At 41.9% G+C, this 25,846-nt stretch overlaps 1 protein-coding gene across 7 annotated transcripts in view; it reads left to right on the top strand.

Moving 5' to 3' along the window:
• PHKG1 (phosphorylase kinase catalytic subunit gamma 1) overlaps nucleotides 1-23,059 on the top strand; it is a 76,059-nt gene extending 53,000 nt beyond the window's left edge. For all 7 annotated transcript variants that reach the window (XM_056556505.1, XM_056556506.1, XM_056556504.1 and 4 more), the window contains 9 exons: nucleotides 154-252; nucleotides 1,724-1,899; nucleotides 2,840-2,894; nucleotides 13,622-13,687; nucleotides 19,091-19,254; nucleotides 20,099-20,189; nucleotides 20,329-20,482; nucleotides 21,015-21,140; nucleotides 21,389-23,059. In XM_056556505.1, the coding sequence (XP_056412480.1) occupies nucleotides 170-252; nucleotides 1,724-1,899; nucleotides 2,840-2,894; nucleotides 13,622-13,687; nucleotides 19,091-19,254; nucleotides 20,099-20,189; nucleotides 20,329-20,482; nucleotides 21,015-21,140; nucleotides 21,389-21,640 (1,167 nt within the window). In that variant the 5' untranslated portion in view covers nucleotides 154-169 and the 3' untranslated portion in view covers nucleotides 21,641-23,059. The remainder of the gene's footprint in view (nucleotides 1-153; nucleotides 253-1,723; nucleotides 1,900-2,839; nucleotides 2,895-13,621; nucleotides 13,688-19,090; nucleotides 19,255-20,098; nucleotides 20,190-20,328; nucleotides 20,483-21,014; nucleotides 21,141-21,388) is intronic.
• Nucleotides 23,060-25,846: the final 2,787 nt, after the last annotated feature.

The raw sequence follows: 25,846 nt of genomic DNA, 5'->3' as shown, positions 1-25,846 counted from the left end.
TTAACTCAGCGTGAAAGTACAGTGTATAGAAGAGTAATGTTTATATGTTGAATTTACATTGAAGGGCCATTTATAAATGCCATTAGGTAAGTCTCCTTTAACTACTGCCAATTCTTCGTAGATGTCTTTCTAAAATAGCCTATTGATTTGCAGGAAATAATAAAGAACAATGACTCGTGAAGATGAGTTACCTGACTGGCAAAATTCTCAAGAGTTTTATGAGAAATATGAACCTAAAGAGATCCTGGGAAGGTAAAACACTTATCTAAAGAACAAAGATATACATATACACTTAGATATACATATACACTTAGATATACATATACACTTAGATATACATATACACAGATACAATCAACCACAATAAAACCACTGAAAGCTAAAGTGAGCAACATTGATTATTATGTTAGAACAACACTTGTCAAGAGTGCGATATATTAGAGAGCAAGTACGTAGTCAGCTCTTAAAGGGGTACTCCACTGCTCAGCGTTTGGAACAAACTGTTCCAAACACTGGAGCTGGCGGCTGGAGCTCGTGACATCATAGCCCCGCCCCCTCATGATGTCACATCCCGTCCCCTCAATGCAAGTCTATAGAAGGGGGCGTGATAGCCATCACGCCCCCTCCCATAGACTTGCATTGAGGGGTGGGACGTGACATCATGAGGGGGCGGGGCTATGATGTCACAAGCTCCAGCTGCCAGCTCCAGCGTTCGGAACTGTTTGTTCCAAACGCTGAGCAGTGGTGTACCCCTTTAAAGCTGATGTGTTGGAAGCAGGAAATGTGCAACTGCAAGGATCTAAGGGCCTTGATAAGAACAAAGTTTTGATGGCTTGACAACTGGGTCAAGGCATCTTTAAAACAGGTCTTGTTGTGTGTTACCAGCATGAAGTGGTTAGCACCTTGCAAAAATTATCTGCACCCAAGGATTATTAATATGGACTGCAAAGACTAGCCCCTCTTGTCCAATCCCACAAAGGAGCTAGATATAATAGAAAGATGTCAGAACACATAGTCCATTGCAGCTTTGGGCTGCACAGCCAGAGAACCTTTAGAATGCCTATGCTGACCCCAGTCCACCACCGTAACACCCATGATAAATCAGGTGAATTGTGTGTGCCATGTACACGAGGAATAGATGGTTCTGCTGGAAATCCTTAAAGGGTAGCTCCCACCATCCTATTTTTTTTTTTTTTTTTGCTAGCCCGTCCCCCCCCCCCCCCCCCCCGCTACGGCACTAGCCCAATCTCCGGTGCGGCACCCCAGTCATCCGGTGCACGGACCGTACTCCATGCCACATGTGCCTGGCTTGCAACCGTGGTATTTAAGAGGGAAGAGGCTTTTCTGTCCGCCCATTGATGCCCTGCAACGCAATTGAGGCCCCAAGCCTGTCCTAGGTATATGCCCATAATATGCACTAAGATCAACAAATTAGCAGAAACCTGGGAAATGCTCAGTTTCCCAACGACACCATCACATGAGAAGACTTACATGGCACTCGCTGAAATCAGTTGGCTGCCCAAGTAATGTACAGAAATACTTTTTGCAGTATAGCTAATATACAAGACACCGACCCGTCCATCCAGACAATTATTTAAAGCTGTGGCTATTGTATTGTCTAAAATCTCCAGTGGTTTCAGAATACCTGTGGTTCAAACTTAACATTAAATATAAATCTATAGAAATGTTTTGTTGTTGTTGAGACTTTCTGTATTTCCTATAGAGGAGTTAGCAGTGTGGTACGTCGATGTATCTTCAAGCCCACCAGGGAGGACTTTGCTGTCAAGATTATTGATATCACTGGGGAACATTTGACACAAGAGGAAGTGAAGGAGCTCCGAGAAGCTACCATCAAAGAGATCGACATATTGCAGAAGGTCTCAGGACATCCGAATGTCAGTGAGTAGTAACTTTTCCACCCATAATGTGGAAATATTGCCACGAAAAAACATGTGTTCATAAAAGCTACTGTAGTGATCAAGATTTCTAAAAAATCCACAGCTGACAAGCAAACTGCAGAAAAACTTAAGTGTCAGCCTATTGTGTCTTCTCTAGTGGACAGTGTAAAAGGTTGTATAGTGAAGATTAATTAAATAACTATATTAACAATAATTAATTTTCTGATTATACTTTATAATTTTGGCTGCCTGCAGCTTTTTTTTTTTAAAAACTGTCTTATACAGCACCCATTGAACTCAGTCTCCTAATCTTCCACTAGTAGTGACTGCGGGCTGCAAGATTACTGTTTAACGGTGCGTTCACATGTTCGTATTTTTGTTGCAGATCTGCTGCAGATTTGCTTCTGCAGATTTTGCTGCCCATTAAAGTCAATGGGCATCAAAATCTGCAGCAGCAAGATCTGCAGCAAAGATACGCACATGTGAACGCACCCTAAAAGGGTATTCTGACTTTATACATCTTATACCCTATCCAAAGGATAGGGGATAAGATGTATGATCGCAGGGGACCCCCGCAATCTCGGTGCAGCCCCCGGCTGGGGGTCCCCAGCGCCGACACCCCTGCGATCATACATCTTATCCCCTATCCAAAGCATAGGGGATAAGATGTATGATCGTAAGGGTCCTGCCGCGGGGGACCCCCACACTCTTGGTGCAGCCCCCGGCTAGGGGTCCCCAGCGGTGAGACCCCTGCGATCATATAAGATGTATAAAGCCAGAATACCTCTTTAATGCTATGACTAGTAAAGGGGATTTGAATATCTTTACTCCTATAAATTTAATTAAATAATGATATTAATCAGCAAAACAATAAACACACATTATTATAAACCAGAAATGAATATACTTAATAATGCATCATTCTCTATTTATTCATACAGTCCAGCTGAAAGACAGTTATGAGTCAAACACATTCTTCTTTCTTATCTTTGACCTGTAAGTATACTTACTGTAGGTTTGTTTGTTTCAATGTTCGTTAGTATTGCAATTGAAATGCTTATCAAACATTATTCCTACAACATTATTATATCTTTCACAATTTTCCAGAGGGCTATTATACATGCTAAATCCAAAAGTGTACAAAAATGAGCAAAATAATAGGGAAATTTGTGTTCTATGATGCCTAACTGACATGTTCCGAAACACTAGTAGTGGTGGTGCATTCATATTGTTATGGGCATCCGGCTAGATTTAGATACAGTAGTCAAGAGAGGACTTCCAAAGGATGAATGGGTTTGGATGGTGCTTACCAGGACCAGAAGAGGCAGGTTAAAAAGGCAGGTTTATTCAGGTAGCTAAAATGCAACGCGTTTCGCCTCGCGAAACGCGTTGCATTTTAGCTACCTGAATAAACCTGCCTGTTTTAACCTGACTCTTTTGGTCCTGGCAAGCATCGTCCAAACTCATTCATCCTTTGGAAGACCTCTCTTGAATACAGTTCTTGCGATTGGGAAGGCTGCCGATTGGGCATTGTTACCTACTCACGCTGACCACTGTTGTGTGTGAGGTTACACAACCACCCATGGTAAGGGTCTCTAGTTATTCTACTAGCTTGCCTAAAGGTGGTTTTAGACTATGGAGCGCTCTCCTTTCTATCCTAGATTTAGATACAGGACACCGATCAGGACATGGGTTAGGCAGGAGAGTCTGCAAGCTAGAACGCAGGTGTCTCCTACGACTTAGGAAAGGGCTCATCGCAATGTCCCAAGTATATTAGCGGTAGCTACTGATCGTACAGAAAGAAGAGTTTGTCAAAGGAAATGTTCATCCTTTAGTTACAAAGTCTTCACACAGTACAGTCAAACTACAATTTATCGCTCCAATTATTGCAAAAATCCAGCAAAAATAGTGTCATTGAACGCCCCAAAAATGAATTACTATGCTGATAAGTATTGTTAGGTACAACAATACATATATATTATATTATGGCCCACACTGTATAAGGTTATAAGATATTGTAACATATTAGTCTCTCACTCCCACGCCCCCTCCCATAGACTTGCATTGAGGGGGTGTGGCGTTACATCACGATGGGCGTGGCCATGACGTCATGAACACCGCCGCCCGCACCCAGCGTTCTAAACGAACACCAGGTGCTGAACAGAGATCGCGGGGTCCCAGCTGCGGGATCTCTGCGTTGGGATAAGATGTCTAGGGGTAGAGTACCCTTTAAAAAGACACCCAATGTATTCTTATCTTTCCAATAAATTTATAGTTGGGAGGATGTTCAAATAGGCCCCAAGATGTCTGAGGGTCCACCATGGTAAATTACTTAAAGGGGTACTCCACTGCTCAGCGTTTGGAACAAACCGTTCTGAACGCTGGAGCTGGCGCCGGGAGCTCGTGACATCATAGCCCCGACCCCTCATTGCAAGTCTATGGGAGAGGAATGGACAGAGATGTCAGCAGAGAGAACTGTGCTCGTGATGTTAGCAGAGAACACTGTGTTCCAAAAAGAAAATAATTTCCTCTGTAGTATTCAGCAGCTAATAAGTACTGGAAGGATTAATATTTTTTTAATAGAAGTAATTTACAAATCTGTTTCACTTTCTGGCACCAGTTGATCCACTGGTTTTCCACTGGAGTACCCCTTTAATTATTACCTCTGTATTGAGGCTGTAGCCTTAGGATATTGTGAGACTTCATTCTACCTGCAGAAGAATCTATCTAATCTATCAAAGCATTAAATTACTGCTTATAGATATTGATAGAGATATTCACCAAGCTAAGTGTTATAAGCAAATTTCACACACAGGAAACTTGCTTCAGGTTCTTCCTCGTAAAATATAGTCCAGTGGGGTCACATGTCTCTGCTATTTATCAGTCTTACCAAAGTCATGTGTAGAAAATAGTCCAGAATGGGGGGGGGAAGTATATCAAACTTCTTGTTTATATCTTTATATGGATTTGCCCATTCTTGGAGTCATGTGATTTGTAGTTGGTTAGTTGGTATTTAGCATTCCATATTGATATGTCTATACAGTGATCCCTCAACTTACAATGGTCTCAACATACAATAGTTTCAACATACAATGGTCTTTTCTGGACCATCGTAAGTTGAAACCAGACTCAACATACAATGTACAGACAGTCCAGATCTGTGAAACATGTCAATGGCTGGAAGATCTGACCAATCAGAATGGGCAATTTACTGGTAAAACACCTGTATTACTGAAGCGTATGCACTGAGAGTGTCTAGTAGCGCCCCCTACAGGGAGGTATTACATGTTCAGTACTCTTTACATGTACCATGGTTAGCTGCTCCTTTGGACACCAGGTGAGGGCGACTCCATTGCTTTTTTAGGACATTGTGTGTACTGTACAGGACCCTGAAGAAGCTCCTGTCCTCTACATAGACCAGTGTTTCCCAAGCAGGGTGCCCCCAGCTGTTACAAAACTACAACTCCCAGCATGCCCGCACAGCCTTTGGCTGACATAGACAGTGATTACAGCTCCCAGCAGATCTTTCTTACTTTTATATGTAAGGATTTGCTTTATCTATATTAGTTATCTACTTCTTTTTCTTTAATCCTCACTTTTTCCTATTTTTGGATGACATTTTGGTGCCTTTAGAACCAATTACCAGGTTTCCATAGAGTTCTGGTCTCAACATACAATGGTTTCAACATACAATGGTCGTCCCAGAACCAATTAATATTGTAACTTGAGGGACCGCTGTAACTAGATATTGCCCATCTTAATATCATGAGGTTTCCTCTGGACAGAGTGATATGTAATGTTGTTCTTGTATGATATTCTAACCTAGTAGCTTTTGTTGTATCGTAACGTAGTTGCTCACTACTCACATGTATTGTCAATTAACAAGCTTGTAATGTTTACTAACATATCTAATTGATATTCATTTGCATATATCATTGTGTTTGTTACTCATTTATGTTTATAATCTTATAACCAATAAATCGGCATACTTTATAATATATGTGTATTATTGTATATTGCAAAACTACATCCTTAAGCGTTAATGTCATCCCCTCATAAAAAGAACTTGTTAATATCTGAGGAAATAGTCGGACTCAGATGTGAATTGTATTGATTAGGTTTATCTACAATTGACCAGATCATAATTTTGATATTTTTTTGATAATTTTCATAATTATCCATTTTTAATCTATATATATAAAACTCTATGTGTGTGTATGTATGTGTGTATGTATGTGTGTGTGTGTGTATGTGTGTGTGTGTGTGTGTGTGTGTGTATGTATGTGTATGTGTATGTGTATGTATGTGTGTATGTATGTATGTGTGTGTGTATGTGTATGTATGTGTGTATGTATGTATGTGTGTGTGTGTGTGTGTGTGTGTGTATGTATGTGTATGTGTATGTGTATGTATGTGTGTATGTATGTATGTGTGTGTGTATGTGTATGTATGTGTGTATGTATGTATGTGTGTGTGTATGTGTGTATGTATGTGTATGTGTATGTATGTATGTGTGTGTGTATGTGTGTATGTGTGTATGATCCAGCATCACGTCCAAACGGCTAACGATATTAACATGAAGCTTGGCACACATGTTACTTATATGTCAACAACAAACAAAGGATCGGTGATTTAACCCTTACTCACCCCCATTTGCCAGGGGCGGGGTTTATGTTTAAAGTCCCATACAAGTCAATGGGAAATATATGTTACTGCATAACTTCCAAACGGCTTGAGATATTTTGATAATACTTGGTCACATGTTACTTATATGTCCACTTAAAATATACTATAGTTAATTTAACCCTTAACCACCCCCATTTGTGAGGGTCGGGTTTTTGTTTAACCCCTTAAGGACCGGGGTTTTTTCCGTTTTTGCATTTTCGTTTTTTGCTCCTTGCCTTTAAAAAATCATAACTCTTTCAATTTTGCACCTAAAAATCCATATGATGGCTTATTTTTTGCGCCACCAATTCTACTTTGCAATGACGTCAGTCATTTTGCCCAAAAATCTACGGTGAAATGGAAAAAAAATCATTGTGCGACAAAATTGAAAAAAAAAACGCCATTTTGTAACTTTTGGGGGCTTCCGTTTCTACGTAGTACATTTTTTGGTAAAAATTACACCTTATCATTATTCTATAGGTCCATACGATAAAAATGATACCCTACTTATATAGGTTTGATTTTGTCGGACTTCTGGAAAAAATCATAACTACATGCAGGAAAATTAATACGTTTAAAATTGTCATCTTCTGACCCCTATAACTTTTTTATTTTTCCATGTATGGGGCGGTATGAGGGCTCATTTTTTGCGCCGTGATCTGAAGTTTTTAACGGTACCATTTTTGCATTGATAGGACTTATTGATCTTAAATGATAAAAAAAAGTGACCAAAAATGCACTATTTTGGACTTTGGAATTTTTTTGCGCGCACGCCATTGACCGAGCGGTTTAATTAATGATATATTTTTATAATTCGGACATTTCTGCACGCGGTGATACCATATATGTTTATTTTTATTTACACTGTGTTTTTTTTTTTATTGGAAAAGGGGGGTGATTCAAACTTTTAATAGGGGAGGAGTTAAATGATCTTTATTCACTTTTTTTTTTCATTTTTTTTTTGCAGTGTTAAAGCTCCCATAGGGACCTATAACACTGCACACACTAATCTTCATCATTGATAACTGGTTTCTCATAAGAAACCAGTGATCACCGATTCTGCCGCATGACTGCTCATGCCTGGATCTCAGGCACTGAGCAGTCATTCGGCGATCGGACAGCGAGGAGGCAGGTAGGGGCCCTCCCGCTGTCCTGTCAGCTGTTCGAGATGCTGCGATTAGCCGCGGCTATCCCGAACAGCCCGACTGAGCTAGCCGGCAACTTTCACTTTCACTTTTAGCCGCGCGGCTCAGCTCTGAGCGCGCGGCTAAAGGGTTAATAGCGCGTGGCGCTGCGCGCTATTAGAGGCGGGTCCCAGCTTCACTATGACGCCAGGCCCGCCGTGATATGACGCGGGGTTACTCTGTAACCCCGCGTTATATCGGGAGAGCAGGACCAAGGACGTACCGGTACGTCCTTGGTCCTTAAGGGGTTAAAGTACCTTACTCCACAAGCTCCGCGCTGCATCTCCTGATGAATGTGTCACACCCCATCTCACAAAGATACGCCCACATTTTAAGCCCCATCCCTTTTATTATCTACCCTTTTGTGCATCGGTCTGGCTTGCAAATCACTTTCCAGCTTACAGTATCTTCATCACAAATCAGTCCCACTTGAGGACAACATATGAGGATGGGACATAAGGACAGAATATTAGGTTGGGATTGGGATATGATGACAGGATATGAGGTCGGGATAGGAGGCCGAGATAGGAGGATGGGAAATGAGGTCAAGATAGGAGGTTGGGATATGAGGATGGGATATGAGGATGGGATATGAGGTTGAGATATGAGGACGGAATATGAGGACGGGATAGGAGGTTGGGATAGGAGGTCGATATATGAGGATGGGATATGAGGTTGAGATATGAGGACGGAATATGAGGACGGGATAGGAGGTTGGGATAGGAGGTCGATATATGAGGATGGGATATGAGGTTGAGATATGAGGACGGAATATGAGGACGGGATAGGAGGTTGGGACAGGAGGCCGATATATGAGGATGGGATATGAGGTTGAGATATGAGGACGGAATATGAGGACGGGATAGGAGGTTGGGATAGGAGGTCGATATATGAGGATGGGATATGAGGTTGGGATGTGAGTTTGGGATATGAGGACAGCACATGAGGATGGGATATGAGGTCGAGATAGGTGGACGGCATGGGAGGACAGCATAGGAGGTTGGGATATGAGGTCGGGATAGGAAGTTGGGATATGAGGTCAGGATATGAGGCCGGGATATAAAGTTGAGATATGAGGACGGGATATGGGCATGGGATATGGGGTTGGGATATGACAACAATATATGAGGACGGGATATGAAGTCAAATGCTTCCTCCTTTGTTGATTTTCCTCCCCAACAAAGATTAGGAAGGAAAAACCGGGCAACGCCTGGTACTCAGCTAGTAATAAATATTTTTATGACCATAATTCATAACTGAATTATTACTGTACGACAATGAATAGTGTAATAATTTTGATTGAGAATTATTTTTGGCCCCCCACCCCAACACTTCGACCCATTTAAACCAGTTTCACATCTTGGATGGGAATTCTAATCCGTTGCGGGCTTAAGGATGGCTGGGCCAGGGGCATATGCCCCTTTTGCCCCATGTTAAAGATGGCCCTGGTGACATTGTAAATAATACTGTGGTTTTTATTGTTGGGACACTTTGCCTGTTATTCCTGTAGGGTATAGGGGCCACTAATACTTATGAGCACTGTCATAGAAGAAACTGTGTTAGTGCCCACATTACTGTGACAAACGCTTCCCATGTGGAATTAAGGATAGGGGTCACTAATTAAGTGGTGACAGTGTATTTAATTGCTAAAACTTGACAATGACCGAACATATTATGGACAGTCAAATAAGTTTTCAGTATGATAGATGTTTGCAATGCACACAATCAACTGCGCACAATGTTAAAAGTTATATACAGTAGTTATTGCCCTTCAATATACAACATGTAATTAATTACAACAAGGTCCTTTAGAATAATTTTTTAAGTGGCTACAGAGTCATACTCCTAGTAGACCAACTGTACAAAGACTTGTGCCATATGTATTAGTCCATTGTATCCCTTCCTTCCCCTCTATGCAGTGACTAGGTGACTGAATGGCTGCTACATATACATATATACACAGCAGCCTGTAATAAGCTGCCCCTAGGGTGGGGGTTCATGCTTCTTATATAAATACAGTGGTCATCTGACAGCGATTGTAGCTATAAGAAGTATAGAGCTGTAGCTTCAATCTGCTGCCTTTGCTTAGGGCAATATTTTAGGGTTACAGATTTGCTTTAAAGAGGACCTGTCATTACTTTCATGCAGGTTAAATGACGAGTCATTGGTTCAAACAGCATAAATGTGATGATAGGGGTTTTCCTATTAGTCTGCCTTGCTATTAAACTGTTTTATGTCTGCTAGAAGACCTATATTGTAGTAATCTTGGCACATGTGGGTGAACACGTCCCATCTGTGAATCCACACCTATACGTTTTCCCTTTTTAGCATTACCTTTTCTGGACCACCGTAACTTGAAACCAGACTCAACATACAATGCTATGGGCAGTCCGGATCTGTGAAACGTGTCAATGGCCGGAATAACCGACCAATCAAAATGGGCATTCACTGGCAAAACCCCTGTATTACTGAAGTGTATGCACTGACTGGTATCTGGTAGCGCCCCCTACAGTACAGGGAGGTATTACATATTCTGTACTCTTTACCTGTACCAGGGTTACCTGCTCCTTTGGACACCAGGTGAGGGCGACTCCATTACTTTTTTTACTTACAGGACCCTGAAGAAGCTCCTGTCCTCTACATAGACCAGTGTTTTCCAAGCAGGGTGGCCCCAGCAGTTGCAAAACTACAACTCCCAGCATGCCCGGACAGCCTTTGGCTGTCCGGGCATGCTGGGAGTTGTAGTTTTGCAACAGCTGGAGGCTCCATGCTTGGGAAACACTGCCATAGACAGTGATTACAGCTCCCAGCAGATCTTTATTACTTTTATATGTCAGGATTTGCTTTATCAATATTAGTTTTCTACTTATTTTTCTTTAATTCTCACTTTTTCCTATTTTTGGATGACATTTTGGTGCCTTTAGAACCAATTACCAGGTTTCCATAGAGTTCTGGTCTCAACATACAATGGTCGTCCCAAGTGAATATTGTAACTTGAGGGACCACTGTACATAAAAATAGCATAGTCATCAGCCATGTGGGAGGCCTAGCCAATTCCCGTACATCTCTTTCTAGGAACTCAGGGAATCCTGGACTTTACACATCAATGGTTGCATGATGTTTATGAATGTCATTCTAATGGGCTTAGAATATTTTTCCAATGCCAAATGTTCTGTGTGATTCCCTGAAGCGTGCTATGCATTGTTGAGTACATTATCTGCCATCTTGTCCGTATAACAGCTGCCCCTAGAGAACTCAGACATCAGCTATCACAAGCTCAGATGTCCCTGTACCCTTTACTGTGACCAGTTAGAATTACTCTCCATGTTATTTTTACCTTTTGCTCGGCCTGCAAGGGTACAAGTGAGACCTTCCTATAACTGCTCCAGGCACATTTAGATGGCCTGACATTTTAGATGGCCTGACAAATAACAGTCTGGCCGGACACAAGTCATTTCATTAAGACTGTTTTAGTTCTCATCTGATGAAAGGTCACATGACCTGAAACGCGTCATGTTGCTTATCCAGGAGGAGGTTTTATCGTTTGTATTTTGAGACGCCATGTCGAAGTTTTATATGGATTACAAATAAAGGTGAAGTTTATCATACTCCTGCACTTTTCCTCCTGTTTTAGTGCTCGTTTATATGAATTCAGAAATGTCATCAGATTCTCAATCTAATCCGAAACACATTGCATACTAATGAAACAGAAGTAAAGGGAGTTTAGAAGTAACAATGTTGCTATTGGGTGGTGTATGGTATAAAGGGGTACTTCGGTGGAAAACTATTTTTTTCTAATCAACTGATGCCAGAAAGTTAAACAGATTTGTAAATTACTTCTATTAAAAAATAATCTTAATCCTTCCAGTACTTATCAGCTGCTGTATACTACAGAGGTCGGTTGTATAGCTCTTTGCTGTCTGACCACAGTGCTCTTTGCTGACACCTCTGTCCGTGTCAGGAACTGATGGGCTGCATACATAATAGGGACAGACATACATGGTAAGAAAGCTCATGTGTACAGCTTACTTTATGGAAGGTGCTTGTACATTAAACTCTATAAACTAAGCTAGAATGCAGCTGATCCATACAAAAAATTTTACAAAATATGGATGAGTGCTTGTGTACTATATCTACATTGTATAAAACAGAGATGTCAGGATCTAACTTGATAATTATTGTCATTTATAAACCTATTTAATATTCACCATCTGTTTAAATAAACAATGTAGACGCCCATTAAGTTAAATTTGGTGCCAAGATCTTTAGGCCCCGTTCACACTATGGAATTGCCGCAGAATTTCCGGGCGGAACTCCGCGGTGTGAACTTTAACATTAGTGTGGACGGGTCTCCGCGAGACCTGTTCACACTGCGGAATTTCAGCGGCGGACATTTCCGCCGCTGAAAGTGTTACGCGCAAAGAAAAAACATGTTCATTCTTTGCGCGGATTCTGCGAGCAGACCATAGCCGTCAATGGTGACGGCTCAGTTCCCCGCGGCCCTAGCGCCGAAGCACCACTGGCGGCCGCCGCCAGGCGGAATCTCCGCTCGCGGAATTCAGCCGCAAGAATTCCGTAGTGTGAACGGGGCCTTATGGTGCTTCATCATAATACTACCCCATTCTATTGCCATAATCCAGAACTTACCAAATGTACTGTATGTTACTGGCTGACATTGTTAGATAGCTTAAATGGGCACTGTCACCAACTTAATTTTTTGATATGTTGTAGTACTTATGTACTACAACATATCTCTAATATACTTTTATTATTTTTTTTTTCATTAAAAAGGTTTAATTTACATTTAAAAACCAGCCACTGAAAAAGGACTGATTTTGGAGTGGCAATCAGTCCTTTTTCAGTTAGGCTGCACTCGCTCCCTGCCTGTCAATCAGACAGGCGGGAACGAGCGCATTGGCTCCCCGGCCACTGGCTGGGAGTCCACTCCTCCCGCACATCACCGCCGCCGCTGTCCCTGCATGCCCGCTGCTGGACTCTGCAGTAACTGCAAGTGTAATGAGGGAACGGGGTATGCGGGGCGGGGGGGGGGAGGAGGGAACGGGCTAGCAAAAAAAAAAAAAAAACAAGGATGGTGGGAGCTACCCTTTAAATAAAAACAAGTTGGGGTGCAGCCCACTGTACCTTCCTATAGCTGAGATTACTGTAGAGTTCCAATATCCAAGGAAAAAAGTGATCTGTTCACTCACAAGTGAACAGATCGCAAGGGCCCTAAGACTTTTTTTTTTAAATATTTATATACGGCTGGGTTCACACTACGATTTGAACTACGGTTCCCGTATACGGCTGGGAGGAGGGGTGGGGGGGGCTTAATTGCGGCGCCCGCACTCAGCTATATTCGGGAACCGTAGGCACATGGCAGAATTTCTGTTGCACAACATTCTGCCATGGAAATTCAAAATTCCAGACCCCGCAGAAAGAATAAACACAATCATTCTTACAGTAGAATCTTCTCTATGGAGATGGAGCATTTCCGAGAGGTCCTTGCACCAACAGATTGAGTTGTCGCCAGCCTTACACAGAATGTCCGTCCAGAATTTTTTCGGGCGGATAATTTGTTGTGTGAATGAGCCCTAACAGTGTTGGCAATTTGAAATATTAATTTCAGCTGACACATTTCCTTAAACAGGAGACATTTACGTTTCACAGTATCCCTGTTTATACCGTAGTTGTGTCATATTGTCCAACATGTTGCATAGTTGTTTGTGACCATAACACATCTATTGAATTCTAATATGATGCTACTGAAAAGCAAAGTAGCAAAAAATCTATCTAAAATCTAGTAATAAAATCATATTGTTGTATAAGGTGGAAACAATTAATATGATAATTGTAAACAGTATATATCTCTTACAGGATGAAAAGAGGGGAATTGTTTGATTATCTGACAGAACAAGTCACTCTAAGTGAGAAGGAGACAAGGTAATGTCCTGACCTCTTGGCTTAAAGAAACTGAATTAAAAATGTAAAAGTATAAGATGCATCTGTTTTATGTATGGGTTACATGCTGATTTTGATGTGGATTTGGATGCAGATTTTTCACAGACTTTTTGTGGATTTTAACCTTTGTAATGGGTGAAATCTGCTGGACGTGTGGCAAATTGCCATTAAAAACTGCATATAACACATACTGTACAGACTTAGAAAAAAGACTGCTGAGGTCAAAATATTCCACTTGTAAATCCATCCACATATTGGGCCTCATTTACTAAGAGTGTCGGGTTTTTACTAGTGGGAAAAGTTGTTTCAGACTTGCAGGATTCCTCTCTATTCACTATTGGGAACATTTTCTGACCAGCTTTTTCTAGGTGGATATTTCCAGCCATTTACCCACAGGATTTTCTGTGAATTCCATAGTAAATTGGTCGGGTTGTGAAACCACGCCCCTTTTCGGGCCGACCACGCCCCCTTTGCGGCAGACCACGCTCCATTTTCGGCTTTTCACAGTGCAATGTCGGGTTTGTCAGATTTTCCAGCCGCACACTGGCGCAGACATGTCTCAGACACTCTGCGCCAAAATAACCAGACAAAAACTAGTCGGTTTCAGCTTAGTAAATGGGGCCCATAGTATTTAAACAATACACAAAATAGTGAAGCCAGGGTCCCCAGCCAACTTGGTGAACACCATAATAAAAAAATAAAAAAACGCCTGCTAGGAGGACCTGAATTCACATTGCTTTGCTACATATATTCATTCCTAGATGCTAGGGTGGGTGAGGAGCCCTAAATATGCAAATATATACAATAAAATCCTGGGCTGAAGCCCGGAGTCAATAACACCCCTCTATTACAATACCACTCATTAAGTATAACTTTTATTAACTCAGTTAAAATATATACCCTGAAAAACTTAAGATAGTACTGTGATAGGAGCAGTGCATTAGTAAATATCTCGTAGGGGATTAACCCTGTAATAAATTGTGGAATGAAACCGGTGCTGCAGTTCACCTAATAACCTTCTAACACAGCTTGAACATTAAAATATGTATGTCACGCCATCGCTCAACATGTTTTAACATTAAAACGGCATTGTCAAGAGGACACAATGGCAATGGCGGCTTCACCCAGTCAGTGTGGGTATTTATAAGTGATGTCATTAGTGATCGACTAATGTAAACAACAAATGAAAATGTCATAAACAGAAAATCTATTAGCGTATCTGTATCAGAAAAACTTCTGGGTTAACAATATTTACACACCTAATTGCGTTATATTGCAGTGGCGCACAAGCGCAAACAAGGAACAGCCAGACTTAGACATGCGCCTATACTTAGTGCCTGTAGCACTTCTATCCATATTGCACATGACATAACACTTAAATTCTCCAGAACTACTCACCACTGATGTGCATGTACCAATACTTAGTTTATCTATTGCGCTAGATGATAAAAACAAATATTGCTATTGACAGGGTCAATATTTTAATGTTTAAACTGTGTTGGGAGGTTACTAGGTGAACTGCAGCACCGGTTTTATTGCACAATTTATTACAGGGTTAATACCCTACCAGATATTTACTAATACACTACTCCTATCACAGTACTATCTTAAAGGGGTAGTCCAGTGGTGAAAAACTTATCCCCTATCCTAAGGATAGGGGATAAGTTTGAGATCGCGGGGGGTCCGACCGCTGGGGCCCCCTGCGATCTCTCTGTACGGGGCCCCGGCTCTCCGCCGAGATAGCGGGTGTCGACCCCCGCACGAGGCGGCGGCCGACACGCCCCCTCAATACATCTCTATGGCAGAGCCGGAGATTGCCGAAGGCAGCGCTTCGGCTCTGCCATAGAGTTGTATTGAGGGGGCGTGTCGGCCGCCGCCTCGTGCGGAGGTCGACACGCCCCCTTCCAGCGGGCTGTCGGGGCTCCGTACAGGAGATCGCGGGGGGCCCCAGGGGTCGGACCCCCCGCGATCTGCAACTTATCCCCTATCCTTAGGATAGGGGATAAGTTGCTCACCACTGAATCACCACTGGACTACTCCTTTAAGCTTTTCAGGGTATGTATTTAATAAAAGTTACAGTATATTTTAGGGGTGGTATTGTAATAAATGGGTGTTAGTGACTTTGGCCCAGTAGTTTATTGTACTTATTCTCAGGATTGGCTGAGACCACACACACACACACCCCTCAGCTCTGAACTTTTACTGAACTCTACAGTGTGCTCAGTTCTGCCCAGTAGCTGCAAAAAGGAGCACAAATATCAAGCACAATGTTTAGCATAATATTTAGCACTATACACTGAAGGTATCATGACTCTATAGTAATGTTTTCTAATCAGGGTGCCTCCAGCTGTTACAAAACTACAACTCCGAGCCTATGGCTGTCCAGGCTTGCTGGGAGTTTTAGTTTTATAATAGCTGGAAGCACCATGGTTGGGAAACCCTGCTGTACAGTCTGGCTCAGAGGGAATGGAAGCTAAAATATTCAGCACTATACACTCTATACGCTGAGCTCTCACCTGCATTTCCTGACTTTTGTCTCTGCCAGGCTGCTGCAGGAGACAATCTGCTAGCAGTACTGCAGGCAGAGCCAAAAGGAGGACCCCTGGTGGCCAAACTTTTAGGGGTTAATTTAACACATAAAGTTACTGTGGTGGCAGGGTGTGTGGTGCAGGGCAGATGTTGTTACCCTAGGGGCAGATGACATTAACCACTTGTATTTGTGACGCCAGGGTGCGGTTTAGCCTATAACCCCCCTGAAGGTATACTGCTGGATCCTGGGCTAGGCATGGGGGCAATAAAGACTCTGATGCCAAGTTACGGACAACTGTAGCTTTACTGAGGGTAGACAGTTGGTAAAGTCTATACAGTTCAGCCAGGGCCCAAGGAGGTGACCAGTGACACAGAGACCTTAAAGGGGTATTCCGGGCAAAAACATTTTATCCCCTATCCAAAGGATAGGGGATAAGATGTCTGATGGCGGGGGGCTGGCTGCTGAGACCCCCACGATCTCCCTGCAGCACCCGGCCGTCACACCCCCTCCCATAGACATGAATGGAGGGGGCATGGCGTGACATCACATCCCCAGTCCTGGAAACCTGGAGGTTTCCAAAACTGGTGATTCAGCACCCGCATAGAATGCGGGTGCTGCAGGGAGATCGCAGGGGGTCTCAGCAGCAGGCCCCCTGCGATCAGATATCTTATCCCCTATGCTTTGGATAGGGGATAAAATGTTTTTGCCCGGAAAAAATCCCTTTAAGGGCTTGGTGGGATTTGTAGTGGGACTGGACAATTGAATGCAGACCACGATGGCTTGACAGATGACAGGGACTGACTTGGCTTGACTCATAAAGCTGTGACCTTAGCTTACTTGACTTGATGGTGGCTGCGGGACTTGACTTTGAGGACTCCAACACTCTGGACACACACACTAGGCACGACTGCACTGGACCTCAGCTTAGCAGAAGAGCAGAGCTCAAAGAGAGAGAAGCTAGCTCCCCCTATGGCTTATATGGGGGAGACTAGCAGGGAGCCCATAGGTTACTCTTGGGATCACCTGGTCACTGGTACCTCCTGGGTAACAATCACATGACATATCACATGGTATAACTCTCAAAGCCACATTACATTTTATAGCACTTTACATGGTAAAACATATTTACAATGGTAAAACAAGAGCAGGGGGCCTTGGGGACACTAAGGGAGGCTGCCTGACAGGACAGCAGGAGCACAGGGTTCCCGCACTGGGCCACCGCATTACAAAATTTTAATAAAAAGTATATTAGAAAAGTATTTCAAATATGCTAATCTATAATATATTAAATTGCATTGAAGGTGACAGGTACCATTTAAAATTGAATGTACTGTTTTTTGTTTTTGTGGAAATTTGTTCCATTTACTTCATGTAGGTGGATTCAGTATAACAACATTACACCCACATATGGTGAAACAATTACTATTAAAGTAGATCTCCAGTGAAAATTAACTTATCCGCTATCCACAGGTTAGGGGATAAGCAGCTGACCGTTGTAGGTCCGACCGCTGGGAACCCTCAAGATCCATTTATTTGTATGGGAGTGCCGAAAAGACTCGAGTACAGCACTCAGACATAATCGGCGCTCCCATAGAAATCAATGGAGCGTGTGGTGTCTACCAGTAGATGACACGCGCTCCTAGCATAGAGAGCTGGGTCCCGTCTCGGAGATCTATTTTAATCATTTTATATTGGTGTATGCTGTTGTCAGTAGTGTTGATCTGGTCATGCCGCCTATATACTTATACCACTGGGACCCCCCATGATCTCCTGCCTGGCACCCCGCTCTCCTCTTGCACGGAGCAGTATCCCCTCCCTGCATGGAGACTGTCGACCCCGCACAAAGCGGTGGGGAACAAGCCCCCTCCATGTATATATATAGGAAAGCTGGAGGTACATAAATGCTGTATCTCCGGCACTCCCATAGAGAAGCATGGAGGGGGCGTGTTAGCCACAGTTTCGTGCGGGGGGTCGACACAGCTCCATTCATGGGAAGATCGCAGGGTGTCTCAGCAGTCGGACCCCCTCCGCGATCAGACACTTATCCCCTATCCTTTGGATAGGGCATAAGTTGTTTAGCGCCACAGTACTCCTTTAATAAAGTTGCTGATATTTAGCATTACTTTTTTTTAGACTTTTTTTTTTAAGTGTTTGTTTTAGATTTCTAACAGTACAGAATAAAAGAATGTGGTTGTCAGGAAGATACTGGGAGTATGGCACATTTCCTCCTGTAGTTGGATTCAGACGGACTCCAAAATTATAATTACATATATCTAATCCTCTGAATTAAAGGAGTCAGCCCTTTAAAGCGGTACTCCCGTGGAAAACTTTTTTTTTTTTTTTTTATCAACTGGGGCCAGAAAGTTAAACAGATTTGTAAATTACTTCTATTAAAAAATCTTAATCCTTCCAGTACTTTTTAGGGGCTGTATACTACAGAGGAAATGTTTTTCTTTTTGTATTCCTCTTATGTCACGACCAGAGTGCTCTCTGCTGACCTCTTCTGTCCAGAGCAGCATATGTTTGCTATGGGGATTTTCTCCTGCTCTGGACAGTTCCTAAAATGGACAGCAGAGGTCAGCAGAGAGCACCGTGGTCGTGACATAAGAGAAATCCAAAAAGAAAAACATTTTCTCTGTAGTATACAGCCCCTAAAAAGTACTGGAAGGATTAAGATTTTTTAATAGAAGTAATTTACAAATCTGTTTAACTTTCTGGCACCAGTTGATCTAAAAAAAAAACGTTTTCCACAGGAGTACCCCTTTAAATCAATATGCATGTGATACATGTCAATAAAATCTCAAGTCATGGAGACAGATCAGAAACATATGATCATTTAACATTATTTCCGTCAGGAAGATAATGCGAGCCCTTCTTGAAGTTGTTGCATACCTGCATTCCCTAAACATTGTTCATAGAGACCTAAAACCAGAAAACATTCTGCTGGATGATGACATGAACATCAAGCTGACAGATTTTGGATTCTCTTGTCAGATTCCTGAAGGAAAGAAACTAAAAGGTAGGACCCTCTATGACTGGTCCTTTAATTCTATTCAGTGGTGCAACACAACACCCGATGTAATAGAGATGAGCAGCTTTATTACAGGATGACACCAAATGTTTGTAGCAGATGTATGCATCCAGTTGTATATACATCTGCTTTACCTAAGAGGTTGTGATTTATATACAAGGGATATTCCAGTCTTTGATACCAAGATATAAAGTTATAATACAATGTAATATGCTTCTTTTACCTCTGTGCACCGCTTTGTCCCGTTTTCATGCATGGGACCTACACCCAGAAGTGCTGTAGGAACAAGTCTTTTTATGTTACTTTAGTTGATGTTTCCCAACATTCCATGTGACCAGAGACAATATGTCATAAGTCTCATGGTCTTCAGGGGGCGTGGCTATGCTGCAATGAGTGGATAGCATTATTTCAGTAAATCCCTTCCACCTACCCACTGCAGCATAGCCACACCCCCTGGAGACCAGGTGACCTATGAATTATTGTCTCTGGCCTAGGAAAGGTCAGAGACAACAGTAAAATAAAAAGACTTGCACTACAGCACTTCTGGTTGTGGGTCCTGTGCATGAAAACAGGACAAAGCGGCACACAGACATAATAGAAGCATATTACAGAGTATTATTACTTGGCATTATGGACTTAAAGGTTAAAGAAAATAAATTCTGGAATACCTTTTTAACATTGTGAATATTGCAGGAAAGCCAACAGTCAGAGAGTAAATGAGACTAGTGATAGTCATCACTTTATGTAGTAGAAAAAAAAACCTTTAATAAAGAACTTGATACTTCTACTTAGTTATTTATAAATCTGCACATTATTCTCTCTTTCTGCAAAGAAATATGTGGTACTCCAGGATACTTGGCCCCTGAAATTCTTCAGTGCTCCATGGATGAGTACCATCCAGGCTATGGTAAAGAAGTGGACATGTAAGGAAATATATATAGCATTATACTGTATCATAACTGAAAAATAAAGAATGTTTTTGTTAGTCATTATGCAATTTTCTATATAGTATTTGGCAACTGCAGTATAACACATGAAACTGTCAGAATTTGTCACCTGCAGGTGGAGCAGCGGAGTGATCATGTATACCCTATTGGCAGGATCGCCCCCATTTTGGCACAGGAAACAGATGTTGATGTTACGAATGATAATGAATGGAGACTATCAGTTTGGTTCCCCAGAGTGGGATGACCGATCAGACACAGTTAAAGACCTGGTATACCATAATCCTTATATTTAAAATGTCTTTTGTAGATTTTAGCTAAAAAGGGGTTTCCAGGTTACTATAATTGACGGTCTATCCTCTGGATGGGCCATTGATCATCGATCCCGAGGGTCCAGATGCAGTAAACTTCATTTATGGTGTAGAGATGGCCTTTTTTTTAAATATATCACTCAGTACCTAATCCTGACCATGTACATTAATAATTTGTATGTGTCTAGCACCTTTATTTATTTCTTTATTACACTTTTAATTTAGCTCACTAGTCTGAATTCCTCTCAATAGGGGGGGGGGGTGAATGGGACAGCGGAATCCAATTGAAGTGAATTGGCAATTGATTTCTGCAGAATTTACTGCAGAATTTTCATGCGGAATTACACATAGAAACTCTGCCGTGTGAACATACCCTAATGTGGTATTCTGATAAGCTCATGAAGGCAAATTGACAATGACTCTATAGAAGATGTTGTAAATAAGTATATAATAAAATTGCTATTACAAGGAAAGTACATTTTTTTTTATTTAGATTGCTAGACTACTAGTAGTGAACCCTGAAAGACGTCTCACAGCAGAAGAGGCACTAGCACATCCCTTTTTCCAACAGTATGTGGTAGAAGAAGTGCGCCATTTCAGTCCATACAGAAGGTTTAAGGTAAATCTGCAATTTGAGAGGGCAATGTAAAGAAAAAAAACATGGGCCATAGTGAAATTCTGCAATATGCAGATATAAAACTGTTCCTAAGAATTCTGCCTGCCTACGAGCCACCAATACCCAGACCTATGATAAATATGCCATGTACCACTCATAGTACAATTCCAGATGGTAATATTATTAGTGGGTAATACAAATCTAAAATAATTGTCTTAATTATATTAATGAATAAAATCACCCATTTACAGGTGCTCTGCTTAACAGTTTTGGCCTCTGTTCGTATTTACCACTACTACCGTAAAGTGAAGCCGGTTACCAAGGAGATTGTTGCACGGGACCCATATGCAATTAAGCCTATTAGGAAGATGATCGATGCCTGTGCATTCAGGATTTATGGACATTGGGTGAAGAAGGGGGAACAACAGAACAGAGCTGCCCTCTTTGAAAACACAGCAAAGGCCATTCTACTGTCCCTGGCTGCAGAATCCAGTATATCCTAAAGTGTTTATGAGGATACAAGCATGCTTGGCCACTTCAAGGATGCACAGAGTGATCGCAACTGCAATACAAATATTTGTGTGTATGTAAATATATTTATTCAATATTTATGCTATATAAAAATGAAAAAATGTTGTTATCTGATTTTTAAGAAGTTTCCATTTTAAATGTACACAGATTGATTTCCTATTTGCTATTGGGATGCACTGTAAGTTAATTTGTCAGATTTGTTATTATCCTTTTGGAGAATGTAATGTGAATCTGTCAGTACAATAAGAGACCTTGGTTAAATGCAAAATATTACAAGTAGAGGGCTGAATGGTTATTAATAACCCTTTACAAATGTTTAAAGGGGTACTCTGGTGGAATTATAATTATTTTTTTTTTAAATCAACAAGTGCCAGAAAGTTAAACAGATTTGCAAAATTACTTCTATTTAAAAATCTTTATCCTTCCAGTACTTATCAGCTGCTGTATGCTCTACAGGAAGTTCTTTTCTGTCTGACCACAGTGCTCTCTTCTGACATCTCTGTCCATGTCAGGAACTGTCCAGAGCAGGAGAGGTTTGCTATTGGTATTTGCTTCTACTCTGGATAGTTCCTGGCATGGACAGAGGTGTCATCAGAGAGCACTGTGGCCAGACAGAAAAGAAATTAAAAAAGAAAAGAACTTCCTCTGTAGTATACAGCAGCTGATATATACTTGAAGGATTAAGATTTTTAAATAGAAGTAATTTACAAATCTCGTAACAAAGAAAAATGTCCGGCAACTCACCGTCTCGGCGCTAACTGCTAGCAGGCTTGGATTCCGTCCATGGGGCAGAGGTAAGTGTGGGAAGCTCAGGAATCCAAGCCTGCTAGCAGTTAGCGCCGAGACGGTGAGTTGCCGGACATTTTTCTTTGTTACAATTATTGTTTCTCCTGCACATTTCAATCCTGGCACCACCGCAGCGCATGGTATATACTTTTACGAACATGGACTACCACTATAGTCTTTATAACCTCGGACCCAATGTATAAACGGTGTTTTATTATTGCAAGAGATATTTTTTTTGAACCGTTAGGTGCCACCCGCATTATGTTTTTCTATTTTATTATAATTTACAAATCTGTTTAACTTTCTGGCTCTATTTGATTTAAAAAAAAAAAATGTTTTCCACCGGAGTACCCCTTTAAGTTTAGTGTATTCATGAGAACAGGAATGCCCGTGTCTCCCCACCTCCGCACTTTTGAGCAATGGCTGCCTCCATACTTTCTATACAGCTGCTGTCACTAAAATGTGAGAAGGACTGGAGGAGGCATCAGCAGGGTTCTCTTAATAAATAGAATTTGTTATTAGACAAATGACATATGCTTTGTGCCATTTGTAATACTTTTACACATCAATTTATAAACTAGGGCGGAATATTATGCTGACCCATCCACTTGCTCAATACCTTTTATTGATTATTAATAAGTGATTTTCTAATCTGAATAAACACAGATCTGGTCATACATTGGCCCTAATAAAAATTTTTTAGGAACATAAGGAGACGAGATGAGCGAACTTACAGTAAATTCGATTCGTCACAAACTTCTCGGCTCAGCAGTTGATGACTTTTCCTGCATAAATTAGTTCAGATTTCAGGTGCTCCCGTGGGCTGGAAAAGGTGGATACAGTCCTAGGAGACTCTTTCCTAGGACTGTATCCACCTTTTCCAGCCCACTGGAGCCCCGGAAAGCTGAACTAATTTATGCAGGAAAAGTCAGCAACCGCCGAGCCGAGAAGTTCGTGACGAATCGAATTTACTGTAAGTTCGCTCATCTCTAATAAGGAGCAAAGAAAACTATACATTTTTTAAGCTCAGTTCCATACCACTTTGGCTTTATGTCTATAAACTTATTGATAGTAATGTTACTTGTATTAAAAACATAATGATAAAATGTTAATAAAAACATAATACTTTGTATTTTGTGTCTGATGAGGTTAAACGTCCTGAAAACGTCAAATTCAAATCTATGGAATTAGACAATAAACTGTCTTTTCTAAAAGAGAGACAGAGACAGAGAGAGAGAGAGAGAGAGAGAGAGAGAGAGAGAGAGAGAGAGAGAGAGAGGAGCAGGACACTGTCTGTGTGCAGTGTATGAAAGGACATAACAGCCTGTCTCCACCCACTAGTTCCGGCAACTGCAAAGTTATGTTGTGGAAAGAAATACTGCTACTCCTTATATACACAAATGGCAGCTAATCCTGCAAAGTTTCTTTTTATAAGGTTAGAGACGAGATATGGACATTTCTCAATCCCATATGTTCAGAGTTTTCCTCTTTAGTAGAGGTATGGTCATGAGTAGCTAGGCTTTAAACTGGGCCCCAAAAAATTACCATGGTCTAGGCTGAGTGGCTTGTTGGCCTCCTTGGGCCCCTACCCCCAAGGGCACATACCAACTAATAGCCCCCTTCCAGTTTCCACCTTAGGAATGAGTGCTTTGAAAAACTGCTTCAAATAACTTCCTGTTAAATCTGTTTTATCTCTTGCTATGATAGCTGGGAACAGTCTCTGCATGAACTGTGAATGTTCCTTTTAACCAGCTTCACACTGACACAGCACTACAGTAAATCCTGTTGTCTTGTTTACCAGCCAAACTGTGGCACTTGATGAGTCATAAATGGTTATACAGCTCAGAAATAGATCCTAACATCCATCTGGCCTGCCATGTTCTTCAACTCCCAGGCACAGTTCACAGAAGGTGTCAGTCTTTAGTTACAAAGCCACGATTCTCCTAAGTAAGTCCTGTCTCTTGGAAATATCTGCATGAGTTAAATTGAAAAACAAACAAACAAAATATGTCTAAATAAGAGCTCAGATACTTTTGCTTGTAACAGAAAAATCTGATAATTCATATAAAGCAACAGAATATTAAAACTATTTTGCGAGGTCCTAAGCAGGTTCCTCTACTATAGGTCATATCTGCAATGTACCAGCATTATGAGAATACCAGAAAAACAACATTTCTTTTTAGGTTTAACCTTTCAAGGGAACAACCTTGTTTTGACCAATTGTACTTTGTAGTAACATCATTCATTTTACCACAAATGTAACGAAGGTAGTGGATCTGCTGTACCTGCGTGAAAGATGACTAACACTCACGGAGGTAGTGGATCCGCTGTACCTGCGTGGAAGATGACGTGGGCCGTACCAGGGAGCGGAGTCTAACGTGCCGCTGGTTTTCACCAGAGCCCGCCACAAAGCGGGATGGACTTACTGCGGAAGGTGGCACCCAGGTCGCTACCCCTGGTACGACTCGTCCACACAGGCTGCTGAGATGAAACTTAGCACAGGAAGGATGAGGCAACTCGTAATCAGGACAAGCAGAAGGTCAGGGCTGGTGGCACAGAGGCGTGGTAATGAAACTTAACAAGAGGTCAACAGGCAGACGGCACAGAAGCAAGGTCAGGTCACGGAGCGGAAGGACAGAACACAGGCTGGGCTAAACACAGAAATGTTTTCTCTTGGGCACAGGGCACACAAAGATCCGGCAAGAGGTAGAGGGAGGTGCACATACTAATAGAGAAGGGACAGGTGCAAAACTAATTAAGGGCACACTGGCCCTTGAAATCTCAGAGCTCCGGCACGCACGTGCCCTAGGAGACGGGGACGCGCATGCCGGCAGTGTGAGAACATGGAGGAGGAGACAGAAGGAGGTGGTGTGTGACAGCCCCAGATTTGCATGCAGGCCCGTCCCGCGATGCGAATACCGCCCCCCCCCCCGGAGGACAGAGTGAAAATAGCGCTCATGGCCAGTGTGACCGGCCGGAGCGCACACTGTAACAGTACCCCCCTTACGTCTTCCCCTCTTTTTAGGTCTCAAAAATTTTTGGACCAAGTCGTGCTCCAAAATATTCTTTTTTGGCTCCCAGGACCTTTCCTCAGGACCGGAGCCCTTCCAGTCTACTAGAAATTTTTTTTTCCCATTACGGTTTTAGTCGCCAAAATTTCCTTGACTTCAAAAATATCCGAGGAACCAGAGACTGGAGAGGAGACAATGTGTTTTTGTTAAAACCGATTAAAGACAACTGGTTTGAGGAGGGAGACATGAAAAGAATTCGGGATACATAAGGAGGCAGGCAGACAGAGCTTATAAAACACAGGATTGATTCTGTGCGTTTAAGGTGCGGCCACCAGTAATTCCGAGAGATAAGTTGAATGGACTTCCGTACTCCAGAATAAC

Source organism: Hyla sarda, chromosome 2 (genome assembly GCF_029499605.1).
Source record: "Hyla sarda isolate aHylSar1 chromosome 2, aHylSar1.hap1, whole genome shotgun sequence".
Classification (NCBI taxonomy): Eukaryota; Metazoa; Chordata; class Amphibia; order Anura; family Hylidae; genus Hyla; species Hyla sarda.
The sequence above is the reverse complement of the archived record's forward strand: the minus strand, read 5'-3'. Positions and strand labels throughout refer to the sequence as shown.